We start from the raw sequence: 23,524 nt of genomic DNA on the forward strand, positions 1-23,524 counted from the left end.
AGGCCAAATGGGCTGAATTCCTTTACAGGTCACAGCTTTTACTTTCATCCTATCTGGAGGACACTGCTACTTTGGGGTATAGCGTGCCATTGGCACTCTACTGGCAAAACTCCTCCCCTCTTCATCCTAACCATCTGATATAGCCAGTAACTCAAAAATTTTACATTTGTACCCATCTGGCTATTTCTAAGACATAAATGCAGGTATCACATAAATGCAGGTATCACTGTTCTCCGGGCTAGCTAATAGTGTGGGGATCAGAGTTATAATACAAGGGAAGAGCTTTTTCCTACCAATTAAATCTTCAAAATCACTAAAGTCATTTCTGAGATTCTCCCGGAAACACAAAGGGGTTTCTATATAGGTGAAAAGACTACAAGGGGACTTTGTCCAGGTTCTTAGCCAACAGAAAAACTGGTAATTGGATGGACTCTGCTTCTACCCAATAACTCCTATGGCGGGGAAGCAGTCCCCTTGCTATTCCATGAGCAGAAGATGGCTTTCACATCATACCATTGGGTATCGGGTATAATCATGGGAGGTTATATCCTACACCTGGTAGGCCATACACCCAGTTGCTACTGCAATCCCAGGAGATATCAGAAAATATCAGGGTCTATAAAAAGGTGACACAATCCTTAAGCCCCATACACAGCTCTGAAGGCCTCCGTGGCCAATATCCTTAACTACTATATATTGGCCGTGGCCAGGATCAACTAGTGTGTATGGGCCTTTACTCCTATAAGGGGTAATAGTACCAGTTTAAAAAGATCAGGAAAGAATAGGGATGCAACGCTGATCTCTTCTCCATTTTACAATGCATGAAACTATTAAGGGAAAATGGCATCCTTCTTCAAAAGTCCCCTTAACATGTTTCCACTCCAGGCCCCTTCAGCTCAACCTACTAGCCAGATGGAACAAATGCACGACTAAAGATAAACTGCCCTCTCAGTTGTGATAATCTCTACTCTAGTGGCGACAGAGGAGGAATCTAATGAAAGGCTCGTAAATATCAATAACAAAATGGACAATAGTCTACAGAGTTGGGGAGCTGTAAATGTTCCATTCACGTCGCCTGGGCTATTGTTCCGTAGCCAAAACAAAAATCGAGCAACAGACATTTGGCAACTTCTGGATGTCTGCAAAGGTCTTTAAATTTTTCAACAGCACCTTCAGGGATGTCATCTTCGCCTATAGTCAGACAATTCCATGACTGAAGTCTAGCAATCACCAAGAGTCAACCAGCAAGAATAGAAACTTTAGAAATTGGGCAGGGCGCACTTAGCCAACACAAAATTCATCCAAAAGACTTGTCACCTAATTTATTTCAACTGTAAAAGACCATTAGGGTCAACAAAAAACAGATCTAATAATTTATGAAGCCAGAACTATGGATCCAAAAGCCCCTGCATTTAAGGGCCTGGGTTTTGAGGCCATGATTCTCAGGTCCAAAAGGATGTTCTAAAGAGGTCAAACAAAACAATTAGAAAATAAAGCCTATGTCTTCTATAAATTCTAGTTTGAAAAATATTACATTTCTTTGTATTAAAGGCGTTCATGCTGGTAGATTTAGTTTGCTTAAATTACTCTCCTTTTTATATGGATTGGATTAATTAGATCTTGGGATTCGGTTCCCTGAGAAAGTTAGCTGCTATTCCAGAACTGCAGACTTTTCTTCAGGGTGTATTCAATTACAATATAACAAATTCAACTACTATTCCATTGGGTATGGTATGATATAGTCAAACTGAAGGTATGAGAATGTTGACATATTCGTTATGTTGAAATTTACTATGGCAACACTCATGTAGCCAGTGATGTGGCTCAGCAGTGACATACCAGCTCTCAACTGTGGTACTGGTGTCCTCCAGGGGTGCCGGATGTCTCCTCGACAGTCGAGATTCCAACGCTGGTTTGTCCAACATCGGAATCCCAACTGTTACCAGCGGGATCACGACTTACAGGACCTATTTTCCCTTACGAGGGACCACGATCCCCATAGAGGGAGAACAGAACAGGAGAGTGTAGCGAGCCAGCAAGGGGCTTGAATGCGCTTGTCTACTGGTCAGGCTCCTGACAGTTGGTATTCCGATGTCGGAGAAGCGACAGTCAGAATCCCAAGTGTTGGAGCCTGATACCATACCAGGTCCTGTGTTACTTCCAGGACAGACCTCTTATCTTTTGTGCATTTTTTCCCCTAAACTTCCTTCTGCTGCAATGTAACCCTAACCAACTCTTGCTGCTTAACTTTATCATGTCACACATCTACATGGTGCATGTCAACATTGTAGATGTCAACCTTTTGGCTACATCCCATTCTACCAGTCCCTCCATGAAATCTAAACTTAAGGTATTATTATTTGCCATTTCTTATGTGATTAGATTTTATTCTCTGTAGCAGACATTGGGCCAGATGCACTAAGCTTCAAAAGTGATAAACTGGAGAGTGATAAAAAACCAATCAGCTCCTGTCTGACATTTTTCAAACCGTGTGTGACATGGCAGGTAGGAGCTGATTGGCTGGCTGTGTATCACTCTCCATTTTATCACTTTTGAAGCTTAGTGCATCTGGCCCATTGTTAGTAAACTGAAGAGTTACAGTGTCTGAAAAAGTGTCCACTTCTAAAATGGCATACACTACACCCAAAGGTAGCAATGTCCCGGAGATGGATTCAGGGATCCAAAAATCTTATTTATCTGCAGTACAGGCAGGAGGAGGAGGAGAGAGCATAGCATTCTGCAGAAAATATTCTCGCACATAGAAACAAAACTGATCTAGGGCCAAATGTATCAAGCTTCAAAAAAGTGATAAAATGGAGAGTGAGAAACAACCAGCTCCTAAATGCCATGTTACAGGCTGGGTTTGAAAAATGACAGGTAGGAGCTGATTGGCTGGTTGTTTATCACTCTCGAAGCTCGATACATCTGGCCCTAGAGAGAAAGCGACTTTAAAGTGCTTACAGCACTGATAAAGTAACAAATACGTGGGCAATATAAACATGAAGCCAAGCAAATCTTACCTGTGCAGGTTCTAACTCTTGTGTTTTGTCGTCTTCTTTAAGATCTTCAAATAATTTATCAAATTCAGTCTTCAACTAATAAATCAGGACATAAGACAATAAATCTATATTTTAGATTATAAACAGTACACATTAGTAAAGCCACAATGTCATATGCCGTTTTAATGATAGTAAAAAATAACTTAAATATTGTAAAAATTAGACCAGGCTTCATCTGATCCATCAGGTTCTGCTGGTACATATTGTGCATCACCTGGTAACCCAAGGCTGCATAAGAGTACTCTAATGATAAAGGAAACTCCATTTTGAGATAAGAATACATTTTCTGGCTGAATATCTGATGTTATATTTCTAGCTAAAAAGTACTACTGGGTACTTAAACTAGTGTTGATTCTAGCACCCGCTATCTTTGAAAACCCACGTAGTTCCTCTTCCCTGCCTGGTGTGTCGCTGTCTGCTGTTGTGCTTCCAGCACAGTGTGGTCTGTATATCAGCACTGATATGCAAACCAGACCGGTGCTAGAAACACCACAGCAGACAGCGACACCCCAGGCGGGGAAGAGGAACTGCACGGGTTTTCAAAGATAGCGGGTGCTAGAATGAACACTACTTAAACAGTATCTGTAACTGGCACTACTGAGGACATCTATAACAGCGTAACTGGCACTACTGAGGACATCTATAACAGCGTAACTGGCACTACTGAGGACATCTATAACAGCGTAACTGGCACTAAATATCTGCAAGACAATGATTGTTTGCTATTGAAATTCAGTGTCTGAGATAGTACACAAACTTGGTTTCAAGTTTTGAAACCTTGATTTTTGCACAAATAAAATAGATGTAATATGACAGATTAAGATTTGGGCGGGATAGGTTCAAACTGAGATTAAAATTGCAGTGTAAAAATAAAGCTGCTTTACTTCCGTGGGCTACATGCAAAAGCAGCCAGAATTTACCCTTCAGAGAAACAATATAAATATATTTGCCCCCAATAGCAGTTTGTTCCAGAAACAGAGTTACTTGGGTTTCTGGTTTCACTGAAAAAGTCAAATAAACCAGTTTGTTTGGGATAATGCTTTACTTAATAGCTTTAATGGGCAACAAGACCTATTGAAAAGTCATTTGTTTTAGTTTTAAAATACTAACCTGCTCAGTAGTCATTTGCACAGCTGGAAGACCTGGGGCCCTGTTACTGGGGCCAGCTGGCTGCGATTTTGAAGAAAAGCCAGGGGAGCCTATTTTCAAAAACATATTTAAAAAAAATATATATATGTTAAAACAAGCTTTGTAAAACAATAAAACAGTAATAACATGGCACAATTATAATAGGCCCAAGTAGATGGCCTGCATTATTCTACATATTTTAGGAAGATGTAACTCCTAACATAAACCAGTCCTAAGTAACTGAACATAAGAGAACTTGCTGCTGGGAAGCTACAAGTTTGGAAATATTGGTCACAGAAGTCCAAGGTTCCAAAGGAAAATTTGACCTGGGCTTGTCTGTAATTAAGGTAATAAAGTAATCGTGGCCAAGAATTGAGAAAGAATGTGGGTCAAATCAATAAAGACAAAAGAAAGAAGCTGGAGGCGTATTCAGAGGAGAAGCTGGTGCAGGCTCAGATCATAGCAAAGCTCGAATCAACAGTGGTCACACAGAGGCCTTTATTCAGAACTGATCGCAGTACAAATGTGTTTGAAAAATGGGCAAAACCATGTGCACTGCAGGTGGGGCAGATGTAACATGTGCAGAGATGGTTTGATTTGTGTGAGTTATTTTGTTTCTTTGCAGGGTAAATACTGGCTGCATTTTTACATTGCAATTTAGTTTCAACACACCCCACCTAAATCTAACTCCCTCTATGTTAGGATACTATGGCCCTTATTCAGATCTGATTGCAGTACAAATTTGTTTGGAAAATCGGCAAAACCATGTGCACTGCAGGTGGGGCAAATGCAACATGTTAGAGAGAGTTAGATTTGGGTGGGGTGTGTTGAAACTAAATTGCAATGTAAAAATGCAGCCAGTATTTACCCTGCAAAGAAACAAAATAACTCACACAAATCAAACTCTCTCTAACATGTTGCATTTGCCCCACCTGCAGTGCACATAGTTTTGCCGCTTTTCCAAACAAATTTGTACTGCAATCAGATCTGAATAAGGGCCATAGTATCCTAACATAGGGACATTAGATTAATTACATACATAGGTATGCCTCAGTATAGTAGACCCCCTATGTTTATTGGTGCTAGATGGTTTTCTGCTTTATACAAGTACTTATATCATATATTACTTTGTAAGTGCCCTGATATAAGTACTGAACATGGAATTAATGTGTAAAGGTGTTCTATCTATGATTCAGCTTGCTATTATGTGTATTATTTCACAGCGGGTGTTGGACATGTCCCTGGAATCTCCTGTGCGCCAGACCTGTGCTGGGTGCCCTGGCAAAGGGGTTCATACATTAAGACACTGACATATTTTACTGAGTCATTGTGATGTTTTTCCTACAGTATGCCAAGTCCCAGAGTTCCAGACCCCACACTACTATTATCCTTACTACATTCAGGGCACCAGGCAAGGGGACTATTGCAGGAGTAGGAGTTCCGGACAACAGTGGATAAGAGTATATACCTATACACTCTACAGATACAGCAAGTCACCATCTGTATTGGTCTGCTTCATGAGTTGGCATTCAAGGTGAAATAGCAAAGAGGCATTTCACCTTGAATGCCAACTCATCACCTCTAAAGTTACTATTTCCAAAGTTAATTATATTTCCACCCGCCAATAGTAGTAACCAACCAAATATCTTGATCACTGTTGAAAGCTCAGTCAGTCCTACCCCACAAGCTAACGGCCTAGGTGTCATCCTCACCTCTGCGGTCCACATTCAATTGGTCGCAAATTTCATACTACCATGTATCTAAAAGAAACAGATCGAAGCTACGACCATATCTTACACAATACACTGCAAAAACTCTAATTCATTGTTTAATTATCTCCCACAATGATTTTTGCAATTGTCCACTTAATGGTCTTACCAAAAAGAGGCTCTCACTACTACAACTCATTCTGAATGCAGCTGTGAGGCTGATCTCCCTCGCTAAACATTCACCATCTGCTGATCCCCTTTGTTAGTTACCTGTAGTCTACCATTTTAAAACTAAAATACTTTTACTTACATATACGGCTTTTAACTAAACTACACCATCATACATCTCTTCCCTTATGTCAAAATACTGATCTTCCAACTCAACCTCTCTGCTCAAGGGCCCTTATTCAGATCTGATCGCAGAACATATTTGTTCTCAAAATGGGCAAAAGCATGTGCACTGCAGGTGGGGCAGATGTAACATGTGCTGTGCAGAGAGAGTTACATTTGGGTGGGGTGTGTTGAAACTGAAGTCTAAAGTGTAGATGTAATGCAGTGTAAAAATAATGCAGCCAGTATTTACCCTGCAAAGAAACAAAATAAAACAAATCTAACTCTACACATGTTACATCTGCCCCACCCACACACAATATCTCTCTCCTTCAGTCTCCAAACATTACCTAAAAACTCACTTCTTCAGGCAAGCTTATCATATACAAGAACCACCCACATGACCATCATAAACTACATACCTCCCAACTGTTTCGATTTTTCACTGCTGTGTGACTACATCATATGCCCACCATGAAAATTTGCAGTCTGGCTGGACCACCACTCAATAGGTAGCACCTATACCCATTTCCCTATAGATTGTGAGGTTGCGAGTATGGCCTTCCTGCCTCTATATCTGTCTGTTATTTATCCCAGGGTTTTTGTTTTTTTAATCACTGTTATTCAATTTTTTAAAATTGGAAACGTGTTGCACTATAAAAAAAAAAAAAAAAAACCTTCAGAAATAAATAAAATGTCATTACTCACTTTTTGGAAGGGGTCCAAGCTTAAAACCATATCTCTGCATGTTGTCTAGTACAGACTGTTTGTTTTCCTCTCTTCCCCAAAAACTCAGGTTAACAGGCATAGTAAAAGCATTGTGAGCACCATAAGGCACAACCCTAACAAAATAAAAAAAATATATATATATTGCATTACAGCAAGACTAAAGCAATGCAATGTCAATTAACTTCTTCTAAACTTTTAACCAATATATGCCGTACACTACCGCCAGGGAATTACAATGCCTTTGGTACAGCAATATTTCCTGTATTGCCTAAACCGTAACAGTGAAAACCTACAGTACTCACCTGCTCCACCCAGACTTTTTTTTAGGGACGTATTTTGTATTTTTATTCTTTGTAACCACCTTGATTTACTGTTCTTTTACAATCTTGTCATTTCTTGGGTTCTAGAACCTTGCGTACCGGCTGCTTTATTCCTCCTACATACTACTACATATTACATAGAACTTTACAGAGAATGTTTTTAGTCATTAACATCAGCCCTTGCGCCAATCTACAGTATATTCCTTGCCACATGGACACACTTTTTTTTGTAATAAACCAATTAACCTACCAATATTCCTTAAACTATACCAGCTGAATACCAGTCCTCTACACCTCATATATTGAACTATATTGACTGGAAGCAGGACCTTAATATCTCTTTTTGTTAATAACAGTCTTGTTTTAATAGTTCCCAAATGTAACGGGATGCAGAGAATGAGCTCATGGTCGTATACTATGCAGCCATTCTGTCCCGCTGTGTGCCCTGGACTTAAAAGAGAAACCCCTATTGCTAGTCTGGCCTCTGGGATTACATTACACTTTACACTCACCCTTCAACCTTTGCTAACTTTGTATCCATGATCTGGGCCAAGGCTGCAGCTAATTCTTTCTTGATGTGACCAACCTGTTCCCCATTTACATTGTTCACCTTCACTGCATTCCTGTCGTATTGGTTTTGAGGCTCTCGCTGAAGAGCAACCATCTCATTATTGTTCACCTGTAACAGATACAGTAATTTAGTCAGTGTATGGTATAACTGTAAGAGGTGAAAGGACAAGTCTTCGGGGGGTATTCAATCCTTGTCGTCCTGCCGCAGCCATCTCCCAACAGGGGAGATGGCTGCGGGGCCCTATTCAATGCTGTCTTGAACAGGGGTTCTCCGCAGAACGAGCCCGATATCACAAGCTGTCGGGCTCGTTCTGCCGAGAAAAGCCGGAAATAGGCAAGCTCCCGGCCCGAGCTCGTCTATTTCCGCCCTCAACTCGCGGCCACGCCCCTTTCTTGCCGCTCGGCGGCCGGGACATTGAATCCCGACCGCCGAGCTCCAGTCGAGCAAAGCGAGAACGGGACAGGGGAACGGCTGTCGAGCTTGCTCGACAGCCGTTCCCCTGACATTGAATACCCCCCTTTATGTGTTTATCAAAGATGCACTAAGAAGAATATATTGATTCTGGAAACACACAAAATTGCTGAGGAACAAACATGAGATCCACATAAACTATGAAATTTTATTTTACAATGTATTTTTTGGAATTTTATATGGGTTCCGTTGTAAGCATGTTCTGATTCTTTGACATGCAATATAATGTTGATAGATAAGATTAACAGGTGTACTAAATATAGTAATTAGCTGGACTGATTATATCGATTTAAGCTAATAGCAGTGATACGTGACCTATACCGAATTAGTACTGTTAATATTTTAGATATAATTGTTCACCGGCCATTTGATGTATATTTTAAATGTTAATATAATTATTTTTTTTGTCAATATGGATACAAATCTTAAATGTCTGACAGATACCCAGGAGGAGACAAAAATACAAATACATATTTGGGTACTTGTGAGTTATCCGGACGCCCGATTTCAAAATCGGGTCGGATCGGGCACATCGCATCGCATCGCATGCGACCATCGGATGCGATGCGATGCCCCGATTTTTCCATAGGAATCAATGTTAAAATGGACTGAGTCCATTTTAACATGGAATTCAATGGGAAAAAGGGGTCCTTTTCATACCCCTACTATCCAAGTGGGCATGGAGTTGGATATAAACCTGTGGCGAGCGTAGCGAGCCACCGAGCCCGAAGCGTGGCGAGCGTAGCGAGCCCCGCGAGGGGACACGGAATACCGTCCCCTCGCGGGGCTCGCTTCGCTCGCCACGCTTCGGGCTCGGTGGCTCGCTACGCTCGCCACAGGTTTATATCCAACTCCATGCCCACTTGGATAGTAGGGGTATGAAAAGGACCCCTTTTTCCATAGGAATCATTTTAACATTGATTCCTATGGAAAAATCGGGTCATCGCATCCGATGGTCGCATGCGATGCGATGCGATGCGATATCGCATCGCATCGCATCTGATTGTATGCCTTAACTTAAGGCATACAATCAAAAAATCGGGCGTCCAGATAACTCACAAGTACCCATATTTGTGTTCATCCTAGCATCCATCATCTTTAAAAAGCCATGCAGTTCCTGTTCCCCGCCTGTGGTGTCACTGTCTGCTGTGGTGTTTTTAGCACAGGTCTGGTTTGCATATCAGTGCTGATATACAGACCACACTGTGCTAGACGCACTACAGCAGGCAGCGACACAGAGAAACTGCATGGGTTTTCAAAGTTAGCGGGTGCTAGAATGAACACTACATGAACAAAAGGCAGCGTCACCTTTAACTATAGTTAAACAGAAGGCAACATTATTCTTGCGGTATCATGGCAGAGCAAGTAGCCACTGCTACACACTGACCTGCAGGGGAACTAGGGGCGCAGTGACCTCAGTAAGGTGAGCAGTCACATTTACATACTAAAGCTTTTAAAAAATAAAGAGGTGGTGTTGCCCATAGCAACCAATCAGCTTCCGTTTATCATTTTCTAGGATGCAATAGAAAACAGACAGAATCAGATTGGTTGCTTTATGCAACAACACTTTTTTCATGTTTAGAAGCTTTAGTAAATGTAGCCCTGTGAGGGGGGTGAATGTGAGAGAGAAGGGAATCTTGGGTGAGATTGATAAGTCCAACAGAACTCTGTGGCCACTTACAGGTATTAGGACTTCTCACACAGCAGGGTTAGGCTGCCTTGTGGCTGTGCATGCATGCAAGATCTTTATTCCCACCTCTGTGATAGTAGTGGTATACAAACATTAATGCAGATGGCCTAATACCAAGTACATGCTGTAAGGTTCCAGTTACAACATGGCATACATACTGTTGCTAAGTGTACATAATTCAGAAAGGTGTGTATTACTGCTACAGATAATCAAGCAGAACTGACAATTACACCCAGGTTTAATCTTCTGTCCCTGAGCATTTATCAGTTATTAAATATTATGGGAACTTGGCCATTAGAACGTCAAATGAAAAGAATGCTGATAAAGCTGTTGGTTGGTACAATTTGGAATGTTTTTTTTTTTTTTTTTTTTTTTTTGCTGCATACAAAATATGCAACAGGTGTTCCATAAAAAAAAAAAAAAAAAAAAAAAAAAAAAAGGGGGTGGGGGATAAGCCAGTGGTTCCCAATCTTATTTTGAATCACGGCACCCTAGAGTATCACATTTTTTTCACAGCACCCCTAGGCACAAATAAAATAATTAGATTGGGTTTATATACAATTCCTAGTGTCAGTTATGTGGTAAACATAAGTAAACAAGTGTCCAGAGCAGTGTTCCCTCTAAGCTGTGCGCACGCACACAACTCGACGAGTGTGCGCACAGACATTACAACAGAGCGCACAAAGCAGCAGTGGTCCCTTTTTGCAGTTGTAGACTCAATTAATGTGTGTTTCACTCATTAACTACATTGTGTGCAGTGTTTTGAATGTTTAAATGTTTAATATCATTTTGAAGTAAAGTTAAAACAAATGTTGAACGTCATTTTCCAGTTATGTTTAAGTGACGCACAATTTTTTTTATTTCCTTCCAAAGTTGCACAGCCAAAATCTTTTGCTGCACACAGCCTTCGTAAAATTAGAGGGGACATTGGTCCTGAGACAGCCCAGGGAGCCACAGCACACAGTTTGGGAACCACGGTTATACACATTTTGGGTCATATGGGCGGGGGGGGGGGAACTTCGTTGATCAAAAAAATGTCTTCCATATTTCTCTACTAAAGTTCTAAGAGTTTTATTAAATGGAAATGATATGTGCACATGTACACAAGAAGGTGTGTGAAAGGGAGTGGGTGTGTGTGTGTGTTGGAGCTGCCATGATGATATTTATGGATCATACGGAGGTGGCAGTACCCAAATGGTGCATTGCGCACCAGTTGACTGCTCACCCCCACTGTAGCGCCACACCCAGGGGCAGTGTCTATTTTATCAGTCCCATGACATTCAAACTTCAAATAATAGAAAAAAAATTATGTGAGAGTTGCGGAAATCCATCCACCTGGAAGCAGCAATCATCTAGATCTAACACCCTTTTCTTTTTGTCCTGGATAGATCTGTTTATAAACACAGCATTGGAGGTTTATATAACAAAGGTCAGCAGATTTGTATATTTTTGGAAACTTTAAAAAGGCATGACATCATAGAACCTATTCCCCAGACTAAAGGTCCATACACACTGGGCAACTATGCCCAGTGTGTATGGACAGCAATGATCGCGTTCATCGCTGGGGGGGAAAGCCGCTCAGTGTGTATACTTTCCCCCTGCCCTGCGCCAATGTTGGGGGGGGAGGATGGCTTTGCATAGCGCAGAGCTATGCAAAGCCACTCATCCGCTGGTAATACCAGCAGATGAACGGCTTTCCCAGCGATGATGCGGGAGCGCGCAGCAGCTCTCACCACCAGGGCATACACACTGGGCAGCTTTTAGCGGAAAGCCACTTAAACCTGTTGTTTAGAGCGACTTTCAGCTCAAAGTCGCCCAGTGTGTATGGGCCTTAACATAGCTTAGTAGACTACGCAAGCTGTCTAATGTGTACCCACCTTTAGTGTTCAAGCTATTCTGGGACTTTAATGGTAATAATTAAACCATTTTTTCTAAGCTTAATACTGACAAAAAAAGAAACCGATAGCATAACACTGCTTGCAACATTGTGGAGCAATAAATCTTGTGGGATCTGGATGTTTTCCTGAAGTTTTATTAATAATCTATTAAGTATAATAACAGCTTGCTCTCATTTCTAATGGAGTATTAAAAAATTCTAAAATGTGATTTTCAGCTAATCTTGGTAAACAAGGTATTGACGCAGTCCCCCTTGGAACCTAGGGCCGTTTCTGCAATCAAAAAGCAAGGAACAGCAAAGGATATCGCTCCGATATCTGCCCAGCAAACAGGTGTCAGTTCACTTACACGGCTTTCCCATCTATGACACTTACCACCCCTGTATAGTAACGCAGACCAACTACATTCCCTCTTAACGAGCCAAATAAAACTTGAGAATCCAAATCATCCTCGGCAGACATGGAATCATCCGCTGATGATGTGTTATCCTGTCCTGCATCAAAAAACAGGTTTGGAGGCAGGTTCTTTGGAGAGAAGTGTACTGTGGGGTTCCTATGGCTTCCATTCTGTCCGTACTGCAGGAATCTCCAATCTGAGCTTCTGGTGATATTACAAAACAAAGGTGGTAGTTAGGCTAATGCACAGCTCATCATACATTACAGAAAAGTAATCGCGATGTTACCATTTTTTCCCCCGATGGTAGTGGTTTTACCATTTGATGTATGCCGCCATCCAATTATAAACATTCAATGGTGTTCCGATGGTCGCGCCCACCAGCCTGCCATGTTGCAATGGTAAATGCTAAATTGTAGCGGGCTAAAGGACCTTTCACACCCAGGGGGAGGAGCAAGGTTGGAGGGCTTACTCCTTCACTATCCACTGGTTGCCTTTAGTAACCTGGTGACGAGCGAAGCGAGCCACCGCGCCCGAAGCAAGCCCTTGAGGGTCCAGTTGGGACCCTTCTTCCGACCTTGCTTCTCCTCTCTCCACCACCTCTCCTCCCCTGTGATGTCAGGAGGTCCTTTACCCCACTACAATTTAGACCTAAGCATTGCAACCTATATTGCAATGCTTCTGCGCATGTATGACAAGGCTGACAATGTTTGCGCATGCACAACTAAGATATTTTTTTGAGCAAGCACCAATCACATTAATTTTTTTGGTACTTGTGTATTATCACGGCGCCTACGATTTTGATCAAAGTGCATCTCATCGCATGCAATATAGCGGCATGCGATTTTTATTTGTACAAGCACCCTGATGGGTGCTTACAATGTTAAATGCACCCCCACTATCAACGCCAACCCGAAGCGTGGCGAGCGGCGGTGGTACGCGTCCTCCGACCTTTTCATACCCGCACTATCCACGTCGGCATGGAGTTCACTCTAGATAGTGCCCAAAGCGTGGCGAGCGCAGCGAGGGGACGTGGATTACTTGACATGTATTCCGCGTCCGCGCATCACGCTTCGGGCTCGCTGTGCCTGCCACATTATCTAAAATAAACTCCACGCCGACGTGGATAGTGGGGGTATGAAAAGGTCGGAGGACGCAAACCGCCGCCACTCGCCACGCTTCGGGTTGGCGTAGGGATGGCCATCGACCATCGATGATTAGAAATCATCTATGGTTTATGGCCGATGTCGAATAGTTTTGGCATCATTGGGGGAGAACCAGATGGTTTCCCACCATCGATGTAAAGCATAAACGAATAGTTTCGTTTTTGCTTTTTCCCTACAGTACTGTCGGGAAACGGAGTATAGCTCCGCCCCCGACACCTGCGAAGCCCCGCCCCCACATTTTGATTGGCCCACAGGCCACTCAATCAGAGAAAATGGATGACCATCGATATGCAAAAACATCGATGGTCATCCATAGAATGGTTAAAGACTATCGATGGGCAGTTGCACTTTTGCCATCGATGGCAAAGGCAACGATGGCCATCCCTAGGATGGCGTTGATAGTGGGGGGTCGCGTTAACAATGGGGGTGCATTTAACATTGTAAGCACCCATCAGGGTGCTTGTACAATTAAAAATCGCATGGCATGCGATATTTAATTGTACATTACGGGCCATTTAACGCAAATATTGCAACGCATACCACTAACCCCTTCCCGACATTTGACGTACATTTACGTCATGGCCGGGAGGTACTTCCCGACACATGGCATAAATGTACGTCATGAGTTTAAACTGTCACTGCGTCTCGAGACGCAGTGACAGAGGGACGATGTCTGCTGTCCCTGACAGCAGACATGTCCCTGCATGCCCAGGGGGGGCTGCGATGCCGCCCCCCCGTCGGCGATCGCTGTGATTGGCTGTTCAGTGTGAACAGCCATTCACAGCGTTTTCCTGTGTTACCAGCGAATCAGACGCTCGGTAACACAGGTGTCAATCACCGCCGGGCGTCAGGGGGCATGAGGGGGTCATCGGTGACGATGACACCTCACCCCACCCTCACCCCACCTGCCCCCAAGGCTGTGATTGGTCCGTGGGACCCACGGACCAATCACAGCCAAGGCGCGACATTTAAACTGACGGTGACTGCGCTGCAGACGCCATTCCGGTCTGGAATAGCGTGCAGAACGGTCACCGTGCCTGCCTGCCGTGAATACCGACCTGATCCTTGCTAATACTTACCTGATCCTTGCAAATACCTTACCTGATCACCTTATCACTGCTTGTAGCGTGCTGGACGCTTCCTGGATCTGACTTCCTGAGACTTCCTGCTGCTGCTGCAGTGTGATAGAGAGATAGAGAGAGAGATAGAGAGAGATAGAGAGAGATAGAGAGATAGTGACAGAGAGAGCTATATTTTGTGTCTGCTACCCCCCCTTTTTGGGGGTGCAGGGGTTTTCTATATATAAATAACTGTCAGTGCTGCTGCTGCAGTGTCATACAGTGATAGATAGTGATAGATAGTGATAGATAGTGAGAGGTAGAGAGATAGAGAGATTTGTGTCTGCTACCCCCCCTTTTTGGGGGTGCAGGGGTTTTATTTTATATATATAACTGTCAGTGCTGCTGCTGCAGTGTCATAGAGTGATAGATAGTGATAGATAGTGAGAGATAGAGAGATAGAGAGAGATAGTGACAGAGAGTGATAGAGAGTGTATATTTTGTGTCTGCTACCCCCCCTTTTTGGGGGTGCAGTTTTTTTTTATACATATAACTGTCAGTGCTGCTGCTGCAGTGTCCTAGAGTGATAGATAGTGAGAGATAGTGAGAGATAGAGAGATAGAGAGAGATAGTGACAGAGAGTGATAGAGAGTGTATATTTTGTGTCTGCTACCCCCCCTTTTGTGCTGATCAGTATATCTGTGCTGATCAGCAACTTTTTGGGGGCGCAGAGGTTTTTTTTTTATATATATACCTGTCAGTTGCTGCCAGTTGCACTGTCAGTTGCACCAAAGGTTGTGCACCTGCTGTCCCTCACTGGTAATCAGTGTCGCATCACTGATCACCTTTTTTTTTTTTTGTGAGTGCTGTGGGGTCTTTTTTTAATTTTTTTTTTTACACACACTGATTTTGTGGGTGTCCTGTGGCCACTGTGCGCCGATCAGTGACGTACATCACTGATCAGCTTTTTCGGCACAGGGTTGATCAATTTTTTTTTTTTTTTTTGATCAGATTCCTGTTGCCTTTGAGCGCTGTTCAGTGACAGACGTTACTGACCAACATCTGTGCTCAATTTTTGGCGCAGGACCTTTTTTTTTTTTTTTTAACCCCTTCAATTTTTTATTTTTAACCCCTTCATTTTTTTTTTTTTTATTGGTATAAAGTATTTTTTTTTTTCTGCACCACATACACACTACACACTACATACCCCCCGGATTGAAATAAAGTTTGTACCCCCCCCTACACTATACACGTGTTGAAACATTTCACTACCAGTAACACAAAAATAAAAATGGCATCCCAAATGTCCTCCCAAATGTCCTCCCAAATGTCCTCCCAGTCATCCAGGAGAATGTATTCAGTGGAGGAGGCATATGCCATGCTTGCCTCTGACTCTGACACAGGCAGTGATGCAAGCGGGGAATTTGAAGGATTCGTCTTAAGCTCCTCTTCCTCCTCTGGTGATGAGGGACCCCCCCAAAGACGCCCCCGTAGATCAGCTGAGATTCCCCCCCCAATAATTGATCTAGTATGGACCCCACCACCAGACAATTTTGAGCCCCAGGTTCCTGAGTTTTTGGCCATGCCAGGAATCCAATTTGATTCCACAGGTCTCAGAGAAATTGACTTTTTCAAATTATTTTTCTCTGATGATTTTATAAATTTAATGGTGGACCAAACTAATTTATATGCCCAGCAGTTTATTGCTCAAAACCCCACGTCATCATTTGCTAGGTGGACCCCTGTAGATGCAGTAGAGATGATGACGTTTTGGGGTCTGGTGTTTCATATGGGCATAGTAAAAAAGCCAGAAATTAGGCAATATTGGAGTACAGATGTTCTGTACAGTACTCCATTTTACCGTATGGCCATGCCCCGGACTCGATTTGAGACAATTCTTAAATTTATACATTACACCGATAATGCACAGTGCCCACCCAGAGATGATCCCACCTTTGACCGGCTATTCAAAGTCAGGCCGGTCATTGATCATTTCAGTGCCAAATTTGAAGAGGTGTACATCCCTGAAAAATTTATTTGTATCGACGAGTCCCTTATACATTTTAAAGGAAGGGTTAAATTCCGCCAGTACCTTCCCAGTAAGAGGGCAAGGTATGGCATAAAAATGTATAAACTGTGTGAAAGCACCTCAGGGTACACCCACAGGTTTAGGGTTTATGAAGGGAAGGATTCAAGAATTCAACCGCCAGAATGCCCCCCCTCCCTCGTAGGTGTTAGTGGGAAAATTGTCTGGGATTTAGTGCACCCCTTCCTGGATAAAGGTTATCACCTCTATGTGGATAACTTTTACACTAGCATCCCCCTGTTTAAGGCCCTTGGTTCAAGAGGTACAGCAGCTTGCGGTACTGTGCGCAAGAACCAAAGAGGCCTCCCAAAAACGCACATTGCCCAAGTAATGAGAAGGGGTGAAAGCAGGGGAATATGCAACGAAAATATGTTGTTGGTCAAATATAAGGACAAGAGGGATGTCCTTATACTGACAACAATTCACGGAGACAGTACCACCTCCGTCCCTGTACGAGGTACCAGTACCCACACCTCAAAACCTAATTGTATCCTGGATTACAATAGGTACATGGGCGGAGTGGATCTTTCAGATCAGGTACTGAAGCCGTACAGTGCCCTGCGGAAAACAAAAATCTGGTACAAGAAGGTGGCCGTGTATATCATCCAGATGGCACTGTATAACGCTTACGTGCTATTCCGTTCTACCGGCCAGAGGGGGACATTTATGCACTTTCAAGAGGAAGTCATAAAGGGCCTAATATTTGGGAACCAGCAGGCAGAGGGCCCCAGTACTTCTAGTACTGGCCCCCGTATTGTACCAGGGCAGCATTTTCCTGATGAAATCCCCTCCACTGGAAAAAAGGGCAGGACACAAAAAAGGTGCAAAGTTTGCTATAAAAAGGGAATAAGAAAGCAAACTATTTTCCAGTGTGACACTTGCCCCGACAAACCCGGCCTATGTATAAAGGAGTGTTTTAAAATATACCACACATCTATGGAATATTAGGTTCATAATTTCACCGTGCTTCGGGGGTCTTGCTAATGCCACATAGCACCCACCATTCATTCCACCAGAATCTGAGCCGCAAAATCCAAAAATCACTCCTTCCCTTCTGAGTCCTGCCATGCACCCAACTGGTATTTTTTGGTCACATGTGAGGCATTGCCGTACTCGGGAGAAATTGGGGCACAGATTTTGGGGTGCTTTGTCTCCTTCATTCCTTGTGAAAATGAAAAATTTTGAGCCAGAACTGCATTTTTGTGTAAAAAAATGTAAATTTTTCATGTTCACTGCCCAGTTTTATCAAAATTGGTGAAACCCCTGGGGGTTTGAAATGTACACTATACCCCTAGATGAATTCCCTGAGGGGTGTAGTTTGCAAAATGGGGTCACTTGTGGGGGGGTTCCACTGTATTGGTGCTTTGGGGGTCTTGCTAATGCGACATAGCACCCACCATCATTCCACCAGAATTTGTGCTGCAAAATCCAAATATCACTCCTTCCCTTCTGAGTCCTGCCACTTTTTGGTCACACATGAGGCATTGCCGTACTCGGGAGAAATTGGGGCACAGATTTTGGGGTGCTTTGTCTCCTTCATTCCTTCTGAAAATGAAAAATTTTGAGCCAGAACTGCATTTTTGTGTAAAAAATGTAATTTTTCATTTTCACTGCCCACTTGTATCAAAATTGGTGAAACCCCTGGGGGTTTGAAATGTACACTATACCCCTAGATGAATTCCCTGAGGGGTGTAGTTTGCAAAATGGGGTGACTTGTGGGGGGGTTCCACTGTATTGGTGCAACATAGCACCCACCATTCATTCCACCAGAATCTGTGCTGCAAAATCCAAAAATCACTCCTTCCCTTCTGAGTCCTGCCATGCACCCAACTGGTATTTTTTGGTCACATGTGAGGCATTTCCGTACTCGGGAGAAATTGGGGCACAGATTTTGGGGTGCTTTTTCTCCTTCATACCTTCTGAAAATGAAAAATTTTGAGCCAGAACTGCATTTTTGTGTAAAAAATGTAATTTTTCATTTTCACTGCCCACTTGTATCAAAATTGGTGAAACCCCTGGGGGTTTTAAATGTACACTATACCCCTAGATGAATTCCCTGAGGGGTGTAGTTTGCAAAATGGGGTCACTTGTGGGGGGGTTCCACTGTATTGGTGCTTGGGGGGTCTTGCTAATGCGACATAGCACCCACCAAAATTCCACCAGAATCTGAGCTGCAAAATCCAAAAATCACTCCTTCCCTTTTGAGTCCTGCCATGCACCCAACTGGTATTTTTTGGTCACATGTGAGGCATTGCCGTACTCGGGAGAAATTGGGGCACAGATTTTGGGGTGCTTTTTCTCCTTCATACCTTCTGAAAATGAAAAATTTTGAGCCAGAACTGCATTTTTGTGTAAAAAATGTAATTTTTCATGTTCACTGCCCACTTGTATCAAAATTGGTGAAACCCCTGGGGGTTTGAAATGTACACTATACCCCTAGATGAATTCCCTGAGGGGTGTAGTTTGCAAAATGGGGTCACTTGTGGGGGGGTTCCACTGTATTGGTGCTTGGGGGGTCTTGCTAATGCGACATAGCACCCACCAAAATTCCACCAGAATCTGAGCTGCAAAATCCAAAAATCACTCCTTCCCTTCTGAGTCCTGCCATGCACCCAAATGGTATTTTTTGGTCACATGTGAGGCATTGCCGTACTCGGGAGAAATTGGGGCACAGATTTTGGGGTGCTTTGTCTCCTTCATACCTTCTGAAAATGAAAAATTTTGAGCCAGAACTGCATTTTTGTGTAAAAAAATGTAATTTTTCATTTTCACTGCCCACTTGTATCAAAATTGGTGAAACCCCTGGGGGTTTGAAATGTACACTATACCCCTAGATGAATTCCCTGAGGGGTGTACTTTGCAAAATGGGGTGACTTGTGGGGGGGTTCCACTGTATTGGTGCAACATAGCACCCACCATTCATTCCACCAAAATCTGTGCTGCAAAATCCAAAAATCACTCCTTCCGTTCTGAGTCCTGCCATGCACCCAACTGGTATTTTTTGGTCACATGTGAGGCATTTCCGTACTCGGGAGAAATTGGGGCACAGATTTTGGGGTGCTTTTTCTCCTTCATACCTTCTGAAAATGAAAAATTTTGAGCCAGAACTGCATTTTTGTGTAAAAAAATGTAATTTTTCATTTTCACTGCCCACTTGTATCAAAATTGGTGAAACCCCTGGGGGTTTGAAATGTACACTATACCCCTAGATGAATTCCCTGAGGGGTGTAGTTTTCAAAATGGGGTGACTTGTGGGGGGGTTCCACTGTATTGGTGCTTGGGGGGTCTTGCTAATGCGACATAGCACCCACCAAAATTCCACCAGAATCTGAGCTGCAAAATCCAAAAATCACTCCTTCCGTTCTGAGTCCTGCCATGCACCCAACTGGTATTTTTTGGTCACATGTGAGGCATTGCCGTACTCGGGAGAAATTGGGGCACAGATTTTGGGGTGCTTTTTCTCCTTCATACCTTCTGAAAATGAAAAATTTCGAGCCAGAACTGCATTTTTGTGTAAAAAATGTAATTTTTCATTTTCACTGCCCACTTGTATCAAAATTGGTGAAACCCCTGGGGGTTTGAAATGTACACTATACCCCTAGATGAATTCCCTGAGGGGTGTAGTTTTCAAAATGGGGTGACTTGTGGGGGGGTTCCACTGTATTGGTGCTTGGGGGGTCTTGCTAATGCGACATAGCACCCACCAAAATTCCACCAGAATCTGAGCCGCAAAATCCAAAAATCACTCCTTCCGTTCTGAGTCCTGCCATGCACCCAACTGGTATTTTTTGGTCACATGTGAGGCATTTCCGTACTCGGGAGAAATTGGGGCACATATTTTGGGGTGCTTTTTCTCCTTCATACCTTCTGAAAATGAAAAATTGAGCCAGAACTGCATTTTTGTGTAAAAAAATGTAATTTTTCATTTTCACTGCCCACTTGTATCAAAATTGGTGAAACCCCTGGGGGTTTGAAATGTACACTATACCCCTAGATGAATTCCCTGAGGGGTGTACTTTGCAAAATGGGGTGACTTGTGGGGGGGTTCCACTGTATTGGTGCAACATAGCACCCACCATTCATTCCACCAGAATCTGTGCTGCAAAATCCAAAAATCACTCCTTCCCTTCTGAGTCCTGCCATGCACCCAACTGGTATTTTTTGGTCACATGTGAGGCATTGCCGTACTCGGGAGAAATTGGGGCACAGATTTTGGGGTGCTTTTTCTCCTTCATACCTTCTGAAAATGAAAAATTTTGAGCCAGAACTGCATTTTTGTGTAAAAAAATGTAATTTTTCATTTTCACTGCCCACTTGTATCAAAATTGGTGAAACCCCTGGGGGTTTGAAATGTACACTATACCCCTAGATGAATTCCCTGAGGGGTGTAGTTTTCAAAATGGGGTGACTTGTGGGGGGGTTCCACTGTATTGGTGCTTTGGGGGTCTTGCTAATGCGACATAGCACCCACCAAAATTCCACCAGAATCTGAGCTGCAAAATCCAAAAATCACTCCTTCCCTTCTGAGTCCTGCCATGCACCCAACTGGTATTTTTTGGTCACATGTGAGGCATTGCCGTACTCGGGAGAAATTGGGGCACAGATTTTGGGGTGCTTTGTCTCCTTCATACCTTCTGAAAATGACAAATTTGGAGCCAGAACTGTATTTTTGTGTAAAAAAAATAATTTTTCATTTTCACTGCCCAGTTGTACCACAATTGGTGAAACCCCTGGGGGTTTGAAATGTACACTATACCCCTAGATGAATTCCCTGAGGGGTGTAGTTTGCAAAATGGGGTCACTTGTGGGGGGGTTCCTAACTTTTAGCATCTTATGGTGCCTAGAAACCTACATGGTGCCTAAAAAATAATCTCATAAAAAGGAGGCTCCAAAATCAAGTAGGTGCTCCTTCTATTATGAAGCCTGTGGTTTGGTCACCGTGCACACTAGGGCCACATATAGGATATTTATGAAAACAAAAGAATTGGGGGAATCAATTTTCAGTCACATTTCTCTAGTAAAATGTACTGTGTTCCTTAGAAAAATGTATTAAAATTGCAAATCTGCAAAAAAAAAGAAATTTTGAAATTTCACCTACACTTTGTTTTAATTCCTGTGAAACACCTAAAGGGTTAACAAACTTCCAAAATGCTGTTTTGAATACTGTGAGGGGTGCAGTTTTTGAAATGGCATCATTTATGGGGGTGTCTCACATACAAGTCCCTCAAAGTCACATCAGAACTGAACTGGTCCCTAAAAAAATCAGTGTTTGAAATTTTCTTGAAAATTTGAGAATTTGCTATTCATATTGTAAGCCTCCTAGTGTCCCAAAAAATTAAAAGGAAGTTGAAATAATGATGTCAACATAAAGTAGACATATGGTCTATGTTAGTTATTCACTATTTTGAGTGGTAAGATTATTTGTCTCACAAGCAGAAAATTTAACATTTTGCAAATCGCTAAATTTTCCATTTTTTCACGATATTTTGGTATTTTTCACAAAAAAACACAGACTGTATCGACCCAAATTTACCACTAATTTGAAGTACAATGTGTCACGAAAAAACAATCTCAAAATCACTGGGATAAGTAAAAGCAAAAAAAAGTTATCCCCACTTAAGTGAGACATGTCAGATTTGAAAAAAAGGGCTCTGTCAGGAACGCAAAAACTGGCTCTGTCAGGAAGGGGCTAAATACGGTATGCGATGGGCGCCGTGATAATACACAAGTACTATTTTTTTCCCTATCAAATACTTTTGATGTCATTGTGATTAGTAACCATTGCATTAACAGATTCGATGGCGGGTGCCCAGCCATCGTTTGATGGTCGGCTTAAGATGTCCATCCCTACAGAAAGGGCAACCGGTCACTAGTGATTACAGAAATAAGCATGCAGCATCTGCTGCCTCCCTCCAAACCAAAGAGCACACACACAGGGAGAGACGCAGAGAGCTCAGGTGGGAAGTTGGGAACAACAAGTACTTTTTCGGGGCGTGGCGTAATCGCGACATGCGTGACCACGCCCCCGTACAATTTTGTTAAAGTATTTGAGCGCCGAAAAGGAAGGCGCCGTTGTGCCTGGGGCAACAGCATCTTCTCCTGCAACGGCGTCTGCTGCACGCACTGTTACCTTGTAAATCCCCGAGACATGTTGTCACGAAGGAGACGCAGCGGGGTGAATTACTAGCAGGTCATACGGAGCCCGGCATTCAGCAATCCCTGCCCGGTCAGCGCTGCCCACACTGACTGCGCCCGCTCTCCCAGTCCCTGTACAACCTCTTCCGGGTTCGCGCCTTTCGGCCAAACAGCATCCGAGCGTATTACACACTCACCAATTAGAACTTGTACAGGACCAGGGTAACCAATAGGAAAGGCCCGGGGGCGGTGCTCTCTTCTCCTACCCACTGGGTACGGATTTTGCCGCCACGTGTAGTGCAGCAGCTGTTGTTATTGATATGATGATGGCGCCGGCCGTACTGTCTAATGAAGTTTAGTTATAGGTAGTATAGGTGTGGCATAGCTAGCGTACATGTATATGTAGGCAGACTATGGTATAGATCAGGGCTGGGCAACACCGGACCCTCCACATGTTAATGAACTAAACATCCCAGGATGCTTTGCATTAGTTTTGCTATGTGGCCATGCTGAAACTGATGCAAGGCATGCTGGAATGTGTAGTTCATAAACATCTGGAGGGCTGGTGTTGCCCAGCCCTGGTATAGATGTAGTATAGTGTTATATATCATGGTAGCCTTCCTGACCCTCTCATTCAGGGAGAAAATGCTCTATTCCTGGACTTCCCTGGTAATGTATGATTGCTATCACGTGTGGTCAAACACCTTTCTTATAAATTAACTAGCTCCCCACAGGTGCTGGCAATCCTACATTACCAGGGAAGTCCAGGAACAGAGCATTTTC

General features: G+C 43.1%; 1 protein-coding gene across 2 annotated transcripts in view; it reads right to left on the bottom strand.

Moving 5' to 3' along the window:
- HLTF (helicase like transcription factor) overlaps positions 1 to 22,902 on the bottom strand; it is a 75,769-nt gene extending 52,867 nt beyond the window's left edge. The window contains exons 1-6 of one of the 2 annotated variants that reach the window (XM_083178030.1): positions 22,737 to 22,902; positions 12,278 to 12,503; positions 7,788 to 7,954; positions 6,935 to 7,068; positions 4,170 to 4,258; positions 3,021 to 3,095 (exon numbers count right to left, since the gene is read on the bottom strand). In XM_083178030.1, coding sequence (XP_083034156.1) covers positions 3,021 to 3,095; positions 4,170 to 4,258; positions 6,935 to 7,068; positions 7,788 to 7,954; positions 12,278 to 12,503; positions 22,737 to 22,756 — 711 coding nt within the window. In that variant the 5' untranslated portion in view covers positions 22,757 to 22,902. Of the gene's footprint in view, positions 1 to 3,020; positions 3,096 to 4,169; positions 4,259 to 6,934; positions 7,069 to 7,787; positions 7,955 to 12,277; positions 12,504 to 22,736 lie in introns of those variants that run through there. The other variant, XM_083178031.1, reaches the window with a different exon arrangement.
- Between the last annotated feature and the right edge of the window lie 622 nt (positions 22,903 to 23,524).

This window comes from Crinia signifera, chromosome 3 (genome assembly GCF_055691185.1).
Source record: "Crinia signifera chromosome 3, ASM5569118v1, whole genome shotgun sequence".
In the NCBI taxonomy this organism is placed as follows: Eukaryota; Metazoa; Chordata; class Amphibia; order Anura; family Myobatrachidae; genus Crinia; species Crinia signifera.